Source organism: Ciona intestinalis, unplaced genomic scaffold (assembly GCF_000224145.3).
Source record: "Ciona intestinalis unplaced genomic scaffold, KH HT000030.2, whole genome shotgun sequence".
Classification (NCBI taxonomy): Eukaryota; Metazoa; Chordata; class Ascidiacea; order Phlebobranchia; family Cionidae; genus Ciona; species Ciona intestinalis.
The window spans coordinates 66272-85840 of NW_004190352.2; the positions used below are offsets into that span (position 1 = coordinate 66272).

The 19569-nt window shown below is 38.7% G+C and overlaps 1 protein-coding gene and 1 non-coding gene across 2 annotated transcripts in view; one reads left to right on the top strand and one right to left on the bottom strand.

The window, feature by feature from the left end:
* The window catches only part of LOC100182418 (transient receptor potential cation channel subfamily A member 1-like), a 30870-nt gene extending 20465 nt beyond the window's left edge, over positions 1-10405 (bottom strand). Inside the window, exons 1-15 of the mRNA XM_026837878.1 lie at positions 10121-10405; positions 8126-8291; positions 7560-7753; positions 7094-7263; positions 6664-6807; positions 5990-6157; positions 5285-5453; positions 4651-4767; positions 3858-4073; positions 3401-3501; positions 3083-3215; positions 2621-2779; positions 2196-2297; positions 1817-1894; positions 1414-1572 (exon numbers count right to left, since the gene is read on the bottom strand). Coding sequence (XP_026693679.1) covers positions 1414-1572; positions 1817-1894; positions 2196-2297; positions 2621-2779; positions 3083-3215; positions 3401-3501; positions 3858-4073; positions 4651-4767; positions 5285-5453; positions 5990-6157; positions 6664-6807; positions 7094-7263; positions 7560-7753; positions 8126-8291; positions 10121-10405 — 2361 coding nt within the window. The remainder of the gene's footprint in view (positions 1-1413; positions 1573-1816; positions 1895-2195; positions 2298-2620; positions 2780-3082; positions 3216-3400; positions 3502-3857; positions 4074-4650; positions 4768-5284; positions 5454-5989; positions 6158-6663; positions 6808-7093; positions 7264-7559; positions 7754-8125; positions 8292-10120) is intronic.
* On the top strand, positions 5665-5746 carry trnas-aga. The gene has a single exon. It is a non-coding gene; the product is annotated as a tRNA-Ser (tRNA).
* Positions 10406-19569: the final 9164 nt, after the last annotated feature.

A 19569-nucleotide genomic window follows, 5' to 3' on the forward strand; every position in this document is an offset into this window, starting at 1 on the left:
TTAGTTGAATCATCATTGCTATTTGAAACCTCGAGAAAACGATCGGTGGGGCTCTGGTTGTTGTGAGGGTACCGTTGGTGTCGTTTACTCTGCGTGGGTGGGGGAGGTTACTATCATCAACGTATATTTATATTCGATTGATTGAAAGTTAGAACACGGGTCTTCTGTTCTATACATCTCGTGCCCTTATAAGTTACCACGTATGTACGTATGCAACTTAGCGGGTGAATATTTTATGCATGGCTCGTAATTTTGACAACCCATTAGTGACAACTAGGATGGACGTGTCTTGATCAAGAACACATACACCCGCAATAGCAGCATCGAGCTTCGAACCATGTTACCTCTAGCAAATGAGGCCGCTTAGCGATACAATCGGTAACCTACTTATACTGTGAATAAAATATAACTTGTACTAAATGAGGCAATGGGCCGGCTTATATACGAGACCCTCTACAACCACCCATATACAATAGAACTCACGTAATGTAAGTTTCCGACATTTTTTCAAAGTGGATTCCGGAGTCGATGGTGGAGACGAGGTAAGTGATGGGGAAGAGACTCATCATGTAGAAGAGGAGGTACAACCCGTGGAATATTCGACCATATGCGTTCCTGTGGTAAGTATGTGTTTGTTAGATCCTATACCCATTCGTATCCTCGTGGGTGGGAACTTGAGTGACTTATCCATGGTTGCCACTCCCATGCCCACAGTCGAGTTGTTGAAACTATTGCAGTGTGTGGATAAGCAGACATGACTTTTGGTTGGTTTGGTCATTTATGTTCTCGTGGGTGGGAACTTGAGTGACTTATCCATGGTTGCCACTCTCATGCCCTCAGTCGAGTTGCTGAAGCTATTGCAGTGTGTGGATAAGCAGACATGACTTTTGGTTGGTTTGGTCATTTATGTTCTCGTGGGTGGGAACTTGAGTGACTTATCCATGGTTGCCATTCATATATTACACACACATTATTATTTCCTTACCACTTATGATGTAAGTAAGCAACGGACACTGGGTGGCGCAAGCACTCAACTCGATTGAATTCGACCATCGTCTAAAAAGGTCACAGTAAGAAGAATTTTTTAAAAAATGGTAACATGTGGCGTATTGCACAGGTCCAAAAGGTCTTATTGAGAATCCAATGATAACAACATAAATGAACATCTTACAACTATAACAGACAGGGAGTAAACAAGGGGCGTTCATTCAAGGGGGCTGAGATTTAGGTGATGTGTCATGGCTTTAACAAGAACGCTTTACAGTAACACTAGTAAACAAGAAAAATCAAAATACGAAGATAAATAAGTTACATTAGGGTGTCTAACGTTGCAAAGGATTTGGCGTTTATAAGAAACCTTGAAAAACGTCTTGTCCAGTTTCACAACAGCCCAATATTCACGTTACAACTTACATTAAGAGCTGGCAACGTCATCTTCTCTGTCGCTGCTTTCACTCCTTCCATTTCTGCAACAAAACTTTTTCTTCCGCCTTTTTCTTGCAGGTTGTTTCGAACGTTTTCTTTGATTCGTTTCCTCAACTCACTTCTGTATTGCGCTGGAGGTTGAAGGTACTGGGGAGGGAGGAGGTAGAATTAAACATAAACCCTGGGTATTTGGGTAATAGACCTACATCCCAGGTCTCAGGTGTGCCTCACTGAGGACCTCACCCTTATAGAATAGAATCTCTATTATTGAGTGTCTATAAACTGCCTCAGTGGGGTCTAGATGGTAGAACCCTGGGTTTTGGGGTAATATACCTACATCCAAGGTCTTAGGTGTCCCACTGACCCATATATATCACAACACCCAACTTACATGGAAATGATATTTAATCCAATACTCGGGACTTCTCACTGATTCGTCTGAGGTTTCTTTGCATCGATTCAACACCGCCTGTAATAGGAGTAACATTAACACCCATGATTTTCTGTGTGAATGTTTCGAAATACCCATAGGTTTAGGAAATAACATGCTAGAATAATTTGGTTCATGGTGAAAATAACTCAAAAGGTCTTATAACAAAGCACACCATGGGACCTGAGGATCTGGACACCAGTGCAGCAATAGTTCAACCATTCAATAAAATGCAAACTTTTAAGGTTTTGGTTCCAAACTGCTCCAATGGTGTTCCAGAGGCGCTCAAACACCCATGGCATGGCCTACCAAGTAAACCTTCCATACACGTCATACTTACTACACAGACATCCGGCATATATTTAATAAGCAACAATATTGGTGGGATGACCGTCTCCCCTTTCTTATGGAAAGTTTGCATTGCTTCCTCCCACCTGTTGTGCTGTGGAAAACATAGACGTTAGAAATGCAATGACATTATCTACATATTGACTCGGTACACATAGACGGCAATTAGCATTATAGAGTCGTAAATACATTGGGTCTCCAGTTGTTCCTTTCAAGTTTAGTTTATACAAAACATTTAAACGTTGTTTAGTCTATAGCCTACGTTTGCAGTTTCTATTGATTGCACACCATACATGGTGGCTTCACACACCATGTTCGTTTGTTACCAAGCAACTTTGTGGTTCACTCAAATTAGTGACCACGGGGTTGGAAAGCTGCCGTCAAGGACACCACAATAGTAGCAACGTAATACTTCACCTGTACAATGGCAAGCGCCACGTCTCTATTCTGTTCAATGATAGCGTTGGTGAAACATGTCGATCCGGATTCATTCCTCATGAACGAAGCGTTCAAATCCATCAATAATTCAACGGCAGTGACGTGGCCAGCCTTGGTAGCGAGGTGGAGGGCGGTGTTCTGTTTAACAACATGTTGTTTAATGTTTAATGGTGATACGAGTAACCAATATATATTTTAAATGCGTTATTTATGACCAATATTAAAAGACTCTTTATTAACTTTTTCAAGTTATTTTACTTTATTTTTTATGGTTAACTATTCGTTGGACTTGATTTTTGTTACATATTTCATAACGCTTGATCCTAATTGTTATTTGGTTAAGAGGATCTCCCAACTTCATGAGCATTAGATCAGGGCCAGATTCACCAACAACATTATAGTTAGGTTTATTATATGAAAGCAAATAATCCACAATCTCACCCCTTCTTCCTCTATCTGGTCTATGAGGTGGAAATGGCATTCAACCAACAAACGAATCGTTTTCGTCCATCCGTTAGACGCCGCTACGTGTAGTGGGGATTCCCCCATGACGTTGCGATGAATAAGCCCGCCTCTAAAATATTAATAAAGAAAACATTTCCTGATCGTGTTTTTAACATTCAACAAAGATTTAGTTTGGAGATATAAGGATACGGTTTTATATTTCTGTAAGTATTCATAGTTTACCAAGTGGGACAATAAAAGAGAATGAAACGTGTCCCAACTTACCCCACACCACGCTACAATAAAGTTGCTCACCTATTAAGAAGAAGTTGTACGATTTTCACGTGCCCATTAGCGGCGGCGAAATGCAATGGCGTCATCCCTTTGTCGTCTTTCTCGTTGATTATGTGCGGACCCTGTGTATATGTGAATACGAATCAATGAATGAAATAATACCTCTTGCAAGCAGGCACATGGTATATGACGTATGAAAAATGACATCATTGATATACCTTCTTAAGTTGTCTGCCACGCGACGTTTTTATTTACACGAACATAACAATAAACCGGGACACTTTAATCCCATTAATACATAAATACCAACATTGTAAAGCAAAGGAGTGGGGAATGGGCCAACAACGGGCCAATGTCGTGCTTATATAACTACAAAACCTTAACCATATGGGATAATAAACGATGGCCTATAGAATTGGAACGGTGATCAGTAACGTTATTCTCTATATATTAATGGATGTTAAAGTTTAATTCTAACCTGGTCACTGTCCAGTAATCTACAACAAGCGTTGTATCTTCCGTACATTGAAGCGAAATGTAACGGGGATTGTTTGGTGTTCGTCTTCAACCTTGCGCTGACTCCCAACTGCATCAACCACTTTAAGCTTGCGAGGTTGCCTTCCTGGCACGCGTAATGTAAAGGTGTACATCCTGTGGAGTCGGGTTGTGCCATCAGGTCACCAACCGCGGGACTCTGTTTAATAAAATGCGATAATGGTCATCTATGTAGGTCAGAGTTATAGTAGGAAGAGGAAAGATGGGACACTTTTTCATTCTATTTCCCCAAGTCATTTGGTAATAAACAAACAACATTTAAAGAATTGTAAAACCTTATTCTCACGACTCTCATAGATTGTTGTTAATTGTTTTTAACATGATAAGGATATATAAACTCGATGTATTTAAGGTGTCCCATCCCCCCCCCCACCCAACTTAATTGTGATGATAATAACATACTCTCATAATCATCATAACAACCCCAAAAGATATGAAGTTATAAAACGATCAAGTAAAATCTGTTGCTGCCACGTATATCATAACTTAAAACAGTTTTTCTGGGATTTATTTAGGGTTTTTTCAGTGTCATTCACCGTGGTATATATATGGTAAAAACGTCATCACCGTAAGGAATTGTCAGAAGAACTATAATAGAATTTAAAATGTGATCATTTTCTTCATGTTGTAATCTTATGTATCATACACCTAAACTCCGGAATTATAACACGGTTGTCATTTTGCACGCACGTGGTGGCACAAACCCCACCACTTACCGAAAATACGTTGCAACAAATCTCTTTGACGTCATCAGCGCTTCGTTTCCCAACCACCTTTCTTACGTCACCACCCTTTAGCACCACTATGTGGATGAAATTCTTCTCCTCTTTGTCCTTTAGGGGGAGGTAAAGATAAACAAACATTGTGTTTTAACTACAATATACGTTTATATTGTTGAACCTCAAGCATTGAGTTGGGTTTAGTATTTCGACACGCTTGCGTCAAAGTTGGCTCATTACCCAGTAAGGATGGATAATTAACATATGTAACTTATTTATCATCACGTGGCGGGGCAACGACAGTCATTATAACACGAGTGTTCTGTTTCGTACACCTCGTGCCTGCTTACAAGTTACCACGTATGTAACTTATTTATCCTCGCATGGTGGGGCAACGACAGTCGTTATAACAGGGTGTTCTGTTTCATACACCTCCTGCCAGCTTACAAGTTACCACGTATGTAACTTTGTGGGTGATTGTTTTTCTGTATGACTGGTGATTTGGACAACCCATTAGTGACCACTGGGTTGAAGCAATTGTCATTATGTGTCATGCCCAAAGACACATACGCGCACTAAGGTAGCAGCATCGAGCTTCGAACCTTTAACTTTAGCAACTCCACATACTTACTTTAACATAAAGATTCGCGTTCAGTTCAATCAGCGCCCACACCGCGTCCCAACATTCCCTGGAGGCTGCAAGTAGAAGAGGAGTTCGTTGGTCGGCGTCCAACAATTCAGCGTCGGCTCCTTTATCGATGAGGAAGCGAATCAACGCTGGGTGGTTGAACATGGCGGCTCTGAATAAACATATACAGTATTGTAGTGGGAGACGGGACACCTTTAGCACAAAATCACCAAGTATTTCGATAACGTTTTAAACAATTAACAACGGTCTATAACTCTATAGGAGTCGTGAGGATACCGCGCACAGAACGATATAATTAGAACATTCGTAAACAAACGTGAGCAACACTAATGTTAACGTTGCTTTATAGAGTCGGTGTCGTAGTCGTCGTGGCCGAGTGGTTAAGGCGACAGACTAGAAATCTGTTGGGCTCTGCCCGCGCAGGTTCGAATCCTGCCGGCGACGCACTTTTTACATTTTTTTTAACACTTATTTAAAACCAGTATTAACTACAACATCTTTCTCTTTCATTGCGTTAGCACAGATTGAAACGCAAAATACCGAACAGACATATCGACAAAACGAGTTGTTCAAACCCGCTTATGGTTAAAAACATGTTAACAATTTATTGTATAAAAACGTGGTTCAACAGGAGCGCTGTTTCGCAATTATAAAGTGCTGTGTGGTAAGATGGAAACCTACACTCACTTGTGCAATGGTGAATGATCCTGTTTATCCAACATCGACAAACTTGCTCTTGCATTATCAGGAGAATAATCGAACATTAACTGAACGATTTCCAGATTCCCCTGGGAACACACCATGTGCATTGGCGTCGAATCATCAGCTTGTTTTACGTTCAATTTCGCTCCGTAACTGTAAAGATATGATTCGATAAAATACCTATAATATAGGCTCGTTATACCCCCAACACCCAGGGTACTACCATCTAGACCCCACTGAGGCAGTTTATAGACACCCAATAATAGATATTCTATTCTATGAGGATGAGGTCTTCAGTGAGGCACACCTGAGACCTGGGATGTAGGTCTATTACCCTAACACCCACGCGGCTACCATTGTGAGCGTATATGTCCTTGGGCAGAACACTTAACGGTAATTGCCTCAACCCAGTGGTCACTAATGGGTTGTCTAAATTGTCACCAACAAAGTTACGTACGTGGTAACTTGTAGGCGGGCACGAGGTGTATGAAACAGAACACCCGTGTTATAACGACTACCGTTGCCCCGCCATGCAAGGATAAATAAGTTACATTCATTCATTCACAATATAGCATTATTTAACATAATGTTTTTATTTATCTCTCATCTTACAATAACAGGAAATTTACAAACATAACACCCGCACAATACAATCTTACCTGAGGCAAAGTTTAATAGCGTTAACGTTCCCACCAGTAACAGCACAATGCAGAGGGCTACAGTTCTCTTTATCGCTGAAGGAAAGCAGGGACTCACTTGAGTAGCCATACTTGGAACATCGGTTTAATAAGATCTCCATAACTCTGAATGAAAGGGTTGAGTGAATGAACAATTCTGTTCTAAATCAAGTGCTCGGGACCTTGGCTTTATTGAATGGGTGATTGAATAAACGTTATTTATCCTCGCATGGTGGGACAACGACAGTCATTATATCACAGGTGTTCTGTTTCATACACCTCGTGCCCGCTTACGAGTTACAACGTATGTAACTTTGTGGGTAATTGTTTTTTCGAAATTCCTTCACACGAAATTTATTTTTTCATCTATGAAATAAAGTATATTATAATTAATGATATGTATTAAACTAACTTCTTTGATCCAGCCAATGCCGCCGTATGTAGAGGTCTGTAACCTTGACTACAAGCCATGCAAGGTTTGGCACCATTGCTTAACAACATCGTGAAAACTTTCTCATGATCTAATGAAGCTGCCACATGCATCGCTGTGAGGTTGGCGGTTCCTCGTGCGTTTAAATCAACCTGCAGAGGGATAAAAATATATACAGTAGGATGGGGGAAGATGGGATATCTTTTTATTCTATTTTCTTTCCCATTTAGTAGTAAACAAAGAATATTTAAAGAATTATAAAACCGTATCCTCAGGAATCCCATAGATTGTTGTTAATCGTTTAAAAATCAATGAGGATATTAGGATATTGTGTGTTAAAGGCGTCCCATCTTCCCCCAATCCAATATATGTTGTTGCCAAGTGTATAATATGGATAAATACGTCACGACAGATGTGACGTCACTGAACAATTACGTCATCACCTCACCTTGTGGTCGATCAACGCTTGTAGGGCGTTAAGTGAGTTTTTGTGCGCCGCCAAGTGGAGAGCTCCATACCCCGTGTTGTTTCTCAGGTTGGGGTCTCCCCCTTTATCGAGAAGGAACTTCACTCCAGCGGATGAATCGTTACAAACAGCCCAATGTAGGGGGGTGGACTTGTAGTCGTCGGTGGCGGAGATTACTAGAATAGGAGTAGCATATATATATATATATATATATATTGGGGTGGGGGAATATGGGACAGCTTTATCACATAATATCTAAATATCCTGATCGTGTTTTAAACAGTTAACAACGGTCTGTAAAAGTCATGAGGATACGGTTTTATAATTGTTTGAGTTTTCTTTGCTTACTACTAAATGGGACGAAAAGATCGAATAAAAGGTGTCCCATCTTCCCCAGCCTATTATACGTATCAGGGATAACATACTTGTTACATGTCTTCTTATAATAGTAGGTTTATGATGAACCTGGTAAGCAATATATAGTAGGGTTGGGTAAGGTGGAACAGCAAGTTTCATTCTCTTTTATTTATTTGAAATAAAGGACTCACGATCGCCTCCAGTGGGATAACCAAGCACGTAGTTCATGGTGGACACGTGACCAAACGCCGCCGCATGGTGGAGCACCGTGGCTCCCTTCCGGTCACGTGAGAATAATCTATCAGGGTTAGCATTGCAAAGAGCTGAAAGTTGTTTCGTCTTCCCCTGGGCGGCGATCTGGGGGAAATTGGGTGAACGAGTGATGAACGTGTGAAATAAAGTTTGAATAAATGGGTAGACATTATGTGTTGCTGGGTGTGGGAACAAAATGTTAAAGTTAAACTGAAGATCGAAACCAACTATGGTTGGAGCGCTTGTCTAAGAACAGAGAATGCTACCATTGTGGGCGTGTATGTGTCTTTAGAAAAATTCAACTCATCAGTAATGGGTTGTGCAATTTGTCTGCCATACAAAAAGTATTCACCCACAGAGTTACATACGTGGTAAATCCCATACATAACTCGTAAGCGGGCTAATACAGATTTGGGCAATAGGCCAATTACCCCGATAATAAATAAAATAGAGCTCAATCTTCAAACCGCAATGTTTCAGCATCCATACATTTAACTCCCGAATTAAACCAACCAAGTCTTAACTCGCTTTTAACCCGCAAGCTACAAGAGACTTCCGAATCTTTAACGCAATTCAAGTAAAGGTTAATCTTATTGTGTTGTTCCTAATGCGACTTAAGAAGCTTAAATCACTTCGTTGATGAATTATTAACGAAACTAAAACAAAGAGAAATCTGTAACTCGACGACAAGTTTAAAGGATTTTTTTAACCTGTGTGCATTTTACCGTGGGGTAAGATGGGTACTGTTAGTTTATAATATCCCGTATTTCCTAATTATATTTTTAATAATCAACGACGCTTTTTTAGAATAGCGGGGATATGGTTTTGTAAATATTTTTTGTTTCCACCTTACGGGACGAAAAAGAGGAATGAAAACAAGTATCTTCTTAAGATAACATAACATGTTTACTTTTGCGTGGCAAGATTAGATAAAATCATATTTTCACACATTTAGAAGCGAAATATTTAAAATCGGGCAATCTGTTTTGCTTTTTCAACACTGAGTCAATATTTAGATCAAATCTTTCAACTTTGACGAAACTAATCTTCGTTTGTTTGAAAGGTGATAAATAATAAATTATTTTCTAAGATTAGCAACGCTAAAATAACCGCGCTATGATGTGCATTGTTTGGCACGGAATATAAACATAAGCGAGAAAATATATATAGGTGGGGAAGATGGGACACAGTTTCATTCCATTTTCTCGCCCACTTGTTAGTAAACAAAGAACATTCAAAGAATTATTAAACTGTATGCTCACAACACCCATAGACCGTTGTTAATTGTTTAAAACACGATCCGGATATTTGGATTTTATGTGCTAAAGGTGTCCCATCTTCTCCCACCTCACTGTATGTAGGGTACTCGGTTACATGTATTGTTTAGGAGTTATAATCTTATTATTCTTATTGAGAAACTACACTGTAAAAGATCCACAAATTAAAAATCATTAAAGTTTATTTTTGAAAAACCCTGATGAAATTTTGCCAAACGGCAGACGAAACGTAGGGGCGAAGTCGAAAGTAAACTATGTGTGGTGTAATCAAGAGAATTCACGATTTAGCTGTAACTATGTGCGAAATAACCGTATTGCAGCCGTAACGTTTATGTCAATATGAAGTTGAAACTTTCTAGCCCGGTTCCCATAAACGAAGCATATCTTGTGTCATATATCCACTCATGTATTCACAACATAAAACATTTGGACGCAAACATAAATCAATACGCGGTTATGGGTGGATTGGTTGGCGTTTTCAATGTATTTAAACATGCCAGTAGGTAGACAACATTTGGTGGTAAACAACCGTATGTTTACGGCTCTCATAGGAGCGTTGTTTATTGTTAAAACCACGATTAGGAAAGATGGGATATTATGTGGTAACAGTGACCCACTTTACCCCACAGTAATACACCCCCCCCCCCCACCACATACTTCCATAATCTCAACATTGACTTTCTTCTCACGACGTTCTTCGACCTCAAGTTCTTCCATCATGGAAAACTTAAACGGGGTCACGGCCCCCTCGAGGTCCTCACTTTCTGCTGACTCATCACTACGTAACTTTGGCGTCGATACGTCATACGTAGCATGACTCAGCCGAAGCAGCAAAGCTTCGAAACAATTCAGTTCCTCATGACCCTCGTATTTAACGTCTTCACCAAACCCGCTTTTAACTCGATCGTAATCTCCAGTCAGTTGTTCAGTACTCACACTCATACCCCATACACCTTTTCTCGTTGTACAATACAACACTGCGGATCGATATGTGTTTAACTCAATAGCCGTCGAAGCCGCATGGCAGACAAAATATTGGTCTAAGTCAAATTTACGTTAATTTCATTCCAGGCCTCATTTCTACACTACATGCCTGATAGCAGAATATTGACTTAAGTAACCCTGTAAAAGTTAATGACTTCGGCAAACCTTTACAACATTGGCTGTTACTAATTAAACATAAAGAACCATTAACGCTGAACAAACAAATTCCCTGCACGCTACAACACAGCATATTCTGCCACTAAAACCTGGTGTAAGATCTTACAATCCTGTTATGTTGCCCTAAGCGATTGCCATGCTAAACAGCAACTATAATACCTACATAAACACATTGCCACTATACCTATCTATTCTTATATAACAAAACTTTACATACAAGCTTAATGTATATCTTTATATAGTAGATTGGGGAAAGATGGGAAACCCTTTCATTCTATTTTCTAATCCCACTTAGTAGTAAACAAAGAACATTCAAAGAATTAAAACCGTATCCCTGCGACTCCCATAGATCGTTATTAACTGTTCAAAACTGGGTGATGATATTTAAATATTATGTGTTAAAGGTGTCCCACCTTCCCCCACAGTATGCTATACAAACTTATTATTTAGCCGTTAGTACTTGCTTCGCCACGCTCTGCCATAATACCTTCATGTACATTCCTTCTAACGGGTGTCATTAACGTTATCTAACATGGCCTTCTCAATATATTAGGACATGTATCTATCAACACAACTTGATTGAGTAGTTTAATTATCGCTGCAGATTTAAGGAACTGACGTCACATATCGTGACGTGAATCTTTGAACCCCTGTGACGTCACACACTACAATATTCTGCCTGCTATTCCTCACAATACACCATTGTTACGTAACAATCCACCAAGCACCGCATTCTTTACCTTCCAACACGAAGGTACATCGACAATGAATTCGAATCGCGCACCTCGCGTTTACGCTACACGTCTATGACGTCACAGTAAACAGGTAGCAGGCAAGCGACGACATCTTTAAACAATATATTTTGTTACCACCATTTAACACAAGGGACATCAGCGGCTCACAACTACTAGTAACGCTTTGTTCACCACTAAATTGGACGAGAAAATAGAATAAAAAGTATCGTCTTCCCCCGCCCTACTATACATGTTAAGACGGATAAATATATTATGGCAAACCTCGCGGCCCTTTGACGCTAAATACAAATAGTGTACAAATAGGGAAGTAGTTTAAACAAATTGCAAGAAGATCTTTATCTGACTTGTCTGACCGCAACCCCACTGTTACATCCACCCTGGTATATAGGCGACCTGTATGTCGAAACGCTCGTACGCAATTAAATTCCAAAATTAAGAAAACATTCAACATGTGTGCTAGCACATCTACTTTGAATCGGGTTCGTGTTGCAATTTATTTTAAACTAAAATAAATACAAAAATAAGATGACACTTTTACAAATAATCGCCGAGAAAATATTAAAAAACTGACTTAATAAATTTAACATTTCAGCCTATAAAGACCGCCACAACCACCCCTTTCAACGTTGCTTCAATATCCGAACCACGCCCCCAACACACCTCCAACGCCATGTCAATCTCTTTCTCATGTATTTCCTCGTGAGATGTATCTTGGCCATCACCCACAATACCATGTACATGCCAAGCTTTCACGTCTTCCCGTCTATGGTTGATAGCAGCGATTTTAATTCCCATGTTCGATATTAATATTCAACTAATCATTGAAACCTAAATGTGCAACAAACACTTGTAAACTGAGAAGGAAAATTTGTCAAGTCATACAGATTTTGTCAAGTCACACATAAAACAATCACCCACAAAGTTACAAACGTGTAACCGAAGATTTGTAAAAGGTGTATGGAACAGAACACTCGAGCTGCAACGTTGCATTGCTGCTGAAATCCCTTCTCATTGCTGCTTAAATAAAATCGATCTTCGCCCTCGTATTCGAAGACAACGACAATCGTTATAACACCTTTAACACATCTACGAATAATTGGTAAAAATCGTGGCCAATACAGCTTGTATAGACAAACCGTGATCGAAACTAAATTTAACTCGTTCCAATTTATTCAGTTGTGACTTACTCAACCTCACCCTTCTTATGAAACAACTAAAACCTTGCACAAACAACTTTGATTAGTACAATCTTTAACCAATGAACATTAAAACTAATTTCCAAATCTCGAAATAACCCATCATAAAACCTATCTATACGGTGTCCATAAACTGCCTCAGTGGGGTCTAGATGGTAGCACCCTGGGTGTTGGGGTAATAGACCTACATCCCAGGTCTCAGGTGTGCCTCACTGAAGACCTCATGGTGAAACCCTGGGTGTTGGGGGTAATGCAGCTAAAACTCTGGCATAAATCTTGGGCCCCTGCCGTTCACACCTAACATGGAACCACTCCAAGTCACTCTAACCTCACCAAAGCTACCCCACCATTCTGGCTTGGTTTAAATAAATACAATTCCCAATGACGTTTAACTCGATATCTCAATCTAATATTTATAAACATTGATTGCTTTACTATTTACATAAACTGACGTTTGAAATTCACTTTGTGTTGTTTGGTTACAGAAACATCTCGAACATTCTAGTTGTCAACTTTTACAAAACGTTGAACCAACACTAACATATTCAAGCAATGGGCAACTATGGCTTTGATACCAAACGTCCCATGCCGTCCCTGACTATGTAGTAGGGTAGGGGAAGATGGGACAGCATTTCATTTTTTAGTCCCTTTTGGTAGTAAACAAAACATTTAAAGAAATATAAAACCATATCCTCACGACTCCCATAGACCGTTGTTAATTGTTTAAAATCATCAGAATATTTGGATATTATTTTCTAAAGGTGTCCCATCTTCCCCCACCCTACTATATATTGTGCCTCGCTCATATAAAACCACCACTTGCATTTTATCTATAAAACCGCGAATTTCAACTAAAATTAAAACCATCAATATGTAACTAACAACGCCCATGTTACTGGGTCTATACTGTAGGTAGATTCTACCATCGTGAAAGAACTCAGTTTCCAGAAATACTTTTCTACGAACTTTCCATAAACAAACCGACCGCCAGCACCACACGCGCTGCAACTCCTATAGACTCTCGATAGCACCAAGAAAAAAAAAATTTTTTTAAATATTTTTACAACAATATATTTTTTCTCGTGGTCTCATTGAATTTTTCTCCCAAATACTTTAATATTTCCGCCAACACAACGCGTCATCCTAATACATCCTATTTAATTTATATCGTGTTGCTGTCAGCCATAATACAGAGACAATTTCCGGAAGAAATGAACCGGATTTAATTTATTTTAAAATATTTTAAATTTTCGCAACGAATAAACATTTTAAATTAACTGTTGTTGCTTCCACGTATATTTTAAATCTGAAACGAACGCCTTCGGCAATTGTTAAATAAACAATATACACTGATTCATTCACTCATTTTATCTATTATTTTATTCTTGAACTCTTTTTCATTGTTTGTCACTCCTTCATTTATTCATTAATTCATCAGCTTGTCTATTTTCCATTCGTTTGTTCAGGTGTTGTAATCTTGCCCGAAAATCTTTCACATTCAAATACAATTTTATCTTGCCAATCACCCCCCCATCCCCTCCCATACGCACCAACCCCCCCTCCCCTCCCTACCCTATGCTCGCCTCATTACATAAAGTTAAATCTCCTTGCGCGTCGCTTGTGGTTAAGAAGACAATTCTCGACGATCGATTTTCCAGCAACTTATTCTAATTTGTTCCGGAAAGATTTTATGAAAGGAGTCGTCGTATTCGCGTGGCAGAACATGATTGCCACGTTGGGGTAATACATTTAAACCGCTATCTTGAAGAAATAACAGAAACTGAAGAGATAATAATTCTAAACGTTCCAATTACGATGCTGTGCCAACCAAACCTCTAGTTATCACTCCAAGTTTTCATCAATTATTCATAACGATGTTTCTCCGCGAGTTTACATTAAATTTTCATTGTCCGATTGTAATCTGGGACGACGCGTGCTGTGTTAGCGAACAGCGCGATTGTTCGGAAATAATTTATTAAACAACATTGGGTAATGTGACGTAACACAAGGAAACAATTACCGCTTCTCCCTCCAAAGAAAGATTGATTATTCGAACATAATAGAAACCGCGAGACTTGTCTACAGTTGTTTCAAAGTCGGAGTATTGTGTTTGAATTCTATTATTCCATCCATTGTTGCTTTGCAGTTGATTTATCGCTACTTCGCGTTTCGGTTGTGACGTCACTATACAGATTATTGGGCAACACAAGATCGCTTTTATTTTATGACTTTTTATACAAACAAGTTGCATTCATTCAACAAATTCATTTATTCATAACCTTTATATTGAAAGCTTATAAACGAAAACCGATCCCTTTAATCGACAGCCGAAACATAACACGGTGTCTCATGTTATAGAAATACAACGCAGGTAATGAATTATACAAACACCTTGAGGTTATATTAGGTGGTGGTGAAATAATTCATGTCGTTTCAACGAATTTGAGACGAAACCTAAAATAATATTTATTCTTTGATCTAACTGAGAATATATATAGTTTCTAGTCTTGTTACATCATAAGTTTTGTTTAAACGAAATTTGTATTTTTATAAAAGAGCGTTGTTAAGTGTTAAAAACTCGATTGGAAAATACGGGACAATATGAGCTGGTATCCCATCTTACCCCACAGAACCATGCTACCCGACGCTAGTATAGAGGTATACCCACCACGTGTGGCTTGCTGGTCGGCGAACGATCGACATTAATAGGGAATAAACCATCAACATGATCCCCGCTATATTAGGTTCGGTTGCGAAACTAATCAAGGTTCCAATGCAAAACAAACATGACGTTGCAATATTTGAACGGAAGTTACGTGGACAAGGATGACGAAGCAAAATTACCAAACCCTGAATCATGATAAACAACCCCAGGTGTGACGTAATAATAGCATTTACCGTGACACGCTTCGCGGTGAAGGCGCTTATTAAAGATTATTAAATTGAAAAATGGTTTTGTTATAAACGTCGCGAAACGACAAATTTTTGGATCACTTAATGACAAAATATAAAAATGATGGAGAATAGGTTTATGTGGGAAAAGCGAATTAAATATTCCATTTTTTTGGTCCTGTGTTATAATGAGTGTTGTTGCTCTGCCACACAATGTAAAAATAGTTGCATTCATCCATAAATACGTCACGAGACTACATACGTCATTATATGACGCAATATATAGAAATAACGTAATGTAAAGAATGAGGTTTATATTTTAAACATACAAAACAAGCGAAATTTATATTTGGGGCTTTGTGTTCAACTTGACATATGGTTTATAATGTTGAATGAACGTACTGTTTCATGATTGAAACCAAATATCTGTAAAATTTAACTTCCAAATATCTTGCAAAGTATCTTGAACATATATAGAAAAACTTTCTCAAAGAGAATAGAAAGTACAATATATATATATAGTAGGATGGGGGAAGATGGGACACCTTTTCATTCTATTTTCTCGTACATTTTGGTAGTAAACAAAGAACATTCAAAGAATTATAAAACCTTGTCCTCGCGACTTTCATAGACCGTTGTTAATTGTTTAAAACACGATCAGGATATTTATATATTTTGTGCAAAAGGTGTCCCATCCTCCCCCACCCCACTATATTATACTTTCTATACTATATATATAGTTAGTGGTATACAGTTGTGTGGGAGAAATAGGAGTTAAATTCCAACGATATTTGGTCAGTTACGGGCCAACTGTCGCCTACATCTTAGATTCCCTGGCATGACTAGCCGTAAAAATAGTTGATTTATTGAGATATGGTCTTATAACATCTGGTTTGTTGAAACCAAATAACGCCGTATGTCATATTTTACAAACCATATAGAATCTAAACAAACAATATTCAAGAAGCGACGATTTAAGTTTATTTACATAAGTGATATCACCCATTTACCGGCTGCCATTAAAGTCCATCATATATAATCTAAAACTGTTTATAAAATACTGAATTATCTTATATTGATTTTACTGGAATGCGTGTGTTTATGACGACATATAGGGTCTTTCATGACGTAACAGCTTCGATTATTGGTAAACAAAGTCAAGAGTTAGGAGAAATCTTTTGTGACCATGGATATTTTAATGTTTGAAATATAATGTTTAAATTGCTATTGTAGCAAAAAATATACGAATTTTTATCAATATACTGTAGAGGTAGCATTGTACATCAAGTCAAATCGTAGTTTTAATGATTTAAAGTCTAACTTTTTAGTTGTTTTGTCTTTTGTATAAAATATGAAGTTTGTGAAGCTTATAAAATGAGCAGAAATTCAAATATTTTGCAAAATTCAACCAAGTTAAATGGTGACCCAGGGTTGAGAAGCATTGGTGTAATAAATACATATAGTAGGGTGGGGAAGATGGGATACATTTTTATTCTATTTCTCGTCTCATTAGGTAGTAAACAAAAATCATTTAAAAAAATTATGAAACCGTATCCTCACGACTCCCATAGACCGTTGTTAATTGTTAAAAACACGATTAGGATATTTATATATTATGTACAAAAGGTGTCACGTCTTCCCCCACCTCACTATATACCCCATGTTGGGCCCCTCATATAATATGCACAGATATATCAACCCAACGAACCTTGAACGCATAATCCGGCCCATCAGAAATCAAACATAAATCGTTCGAATCAATCGACGTTTCCTGCATTTGAACACCTCTGCCTTTGTTACCGTTTTCTAAGAAAACATTGTTTTTCAATTATTGTTATCATATTTTGAACTATAGTGTAGTAACATACCATAATATATCGAATACGGTAGCATAAATTGAAATAATTAAATCAACGGCAATTAGCAGAAAAACCACAGTCGTTAAAATGGGCCATTGCTGGTCTAAACTACTTGAGCAAAACGTGGCTTTTCAACCCAACCGTAATTACCAGCCGAATATGCATGCATAAAGTCGATTGGGGTAAGATGGTCCATGTTTTCTTTTATCGTCCCATTTGGTAATAAACAAAGTACATTTACAAAATTAACGTTTCCTTTAGACTCTAAAATAGCATTGTTAAAAACATGATCGTGGTATATGGGATACTCTGTGGTTACTGTATCTCCCTTCAATTTCATTTTATTTATTCTGCTTTCTACTATTAAGACCTTGCTGCATGACTATGTACAGATAACTGGCTCACGTTGACCACCTACCACCCAAGGGTTTAATGTGACAACGTCTGCTATAGAGCTTTTATAAGTGTCGGTAAAACAATAAGCCAGCTGTATCACATTACATTGTCATTGAATAGAACGTTGTATGAACGGCGATTAATTAACTACGGAGACGAGGTGGAACACTCGTGTTGGTATATCTAGGGTTCGCCCGCCACGTGAATATAAATTCGTAAAATAAACGAATGAGAGAGTATTAGTGATCACCGGGTTGGAGCAATTGTCGTTAAATGTCTTGCCCAAGAACACATACGCCCATATTGGTAGCAGCGTCGAGCCTCGAACCCATGACCTCATGAGTAAAAGGAGGTGCGCTAACCAACTGTGTCACTTCATTCATTAAACCAGGAACTAAAAAACGCGCAATCTATTTTCCCAATACAATCGACCAATTGTAGCAATTGCCGTACAATGTTTTGCACAATAAGAATACAAACAATTCACTCATCCAATAAATACATAAAACAATGCAGTTATAATTCACCCATTAAACAAAAATAACATAAACTTTAATGTTTGCAGCTTGTATTTACCTGCCCAGCCCAAACATGCAGCGCACGTACATTGCTTGTCATGTTTCAACCGCTCAAGGTCGGGAAAGGAATATTTGGAAGGTCTAGGCGACGACTTCGAAATTCTCCCAAGACTCGGTGAATTCTGCTGTGATTGGCGTTTCGTCACCCGCACTACGTCACGAACAGCCTGCGGTGGGAAGAGTTTTAGTTTAGTAACATTTTATTCAAAATCTGGAATCCATTCTAATGTTTTCGTCCCCGATTTTGACTCACACCGGTTCATGATGAATTATAAATGACGTCGCTACAACTTCGTAACAACTTTGAATAAGCATTTCCCATTTTATATGAGCGAGGTCTTCAGTGAGACACACCTGAGACCTGGGATGTAGGTCTATCACCCCAACACCCAGGGTGCTACCATCTAGACCCCACTGAGGCAGTTTATATACACTCAATAATAGAGATTCTATTTAATAAAGGTTGGGTTTTCAGTGAGGCGTAGAAAATATGCAACGATAAAAAAAACATGGACCATTTCCCAAACTACTACAGTTGAATTTCTACGCCAAAACGCGTATAAACTTGGGATTTAAATTTTTCATTCAAATAGGCTCGAATTGGTCCATTACCCAACATTAAGCTTGGTAAGGTTGCTATTAACATAAGGTATTACCCAACCATGCGAGGATAAATAAGTTACATACGTGGTAACTCGTAAGCGGGCACGAGGTGTACGAAACAGAACACCCGTGTTATAACGACTGTCGTTACCCAACCATGCGAGGATAAATAAGTTACATACATGGTAACTCGTAAGCGGGCATGAGGTGTATGAAACAGAACACCCGTGTTATAATGACTGTCGTTGTCACGCCATGCGAGGATAAACAAGGCCACCACCCACCCTGAATATCCTTGTGCCACTACTTCTACGAGCAGTTGGCGTTCCATCCGAAGGCACAACAAATATGTCAGGTTTCATAAGTGACGCGCTTTCCTCGGTGACTGTTTGGTTGATCGAACTTTGAGAAAACTCGGTCAGTTTCACTCGGTTAGGTTCCCCCTTGTCACACATATCTACTACCAACCTATATTGATCAAGGAAAAAATAAAGAAAACATAACATAAGTAGCTATCTCCTCGACTACGATAGTAAGGAATCAAATCATATAACTGTTTTTTGTCTGCTAAGTGAAGCGACCAAGCTTCTTTCTTCCAGCTAAATGCGTTTAACTCAAAGCATGTGTTTGTCGCTATATCCTGTCCTACTGTTTCAACTATTCTTC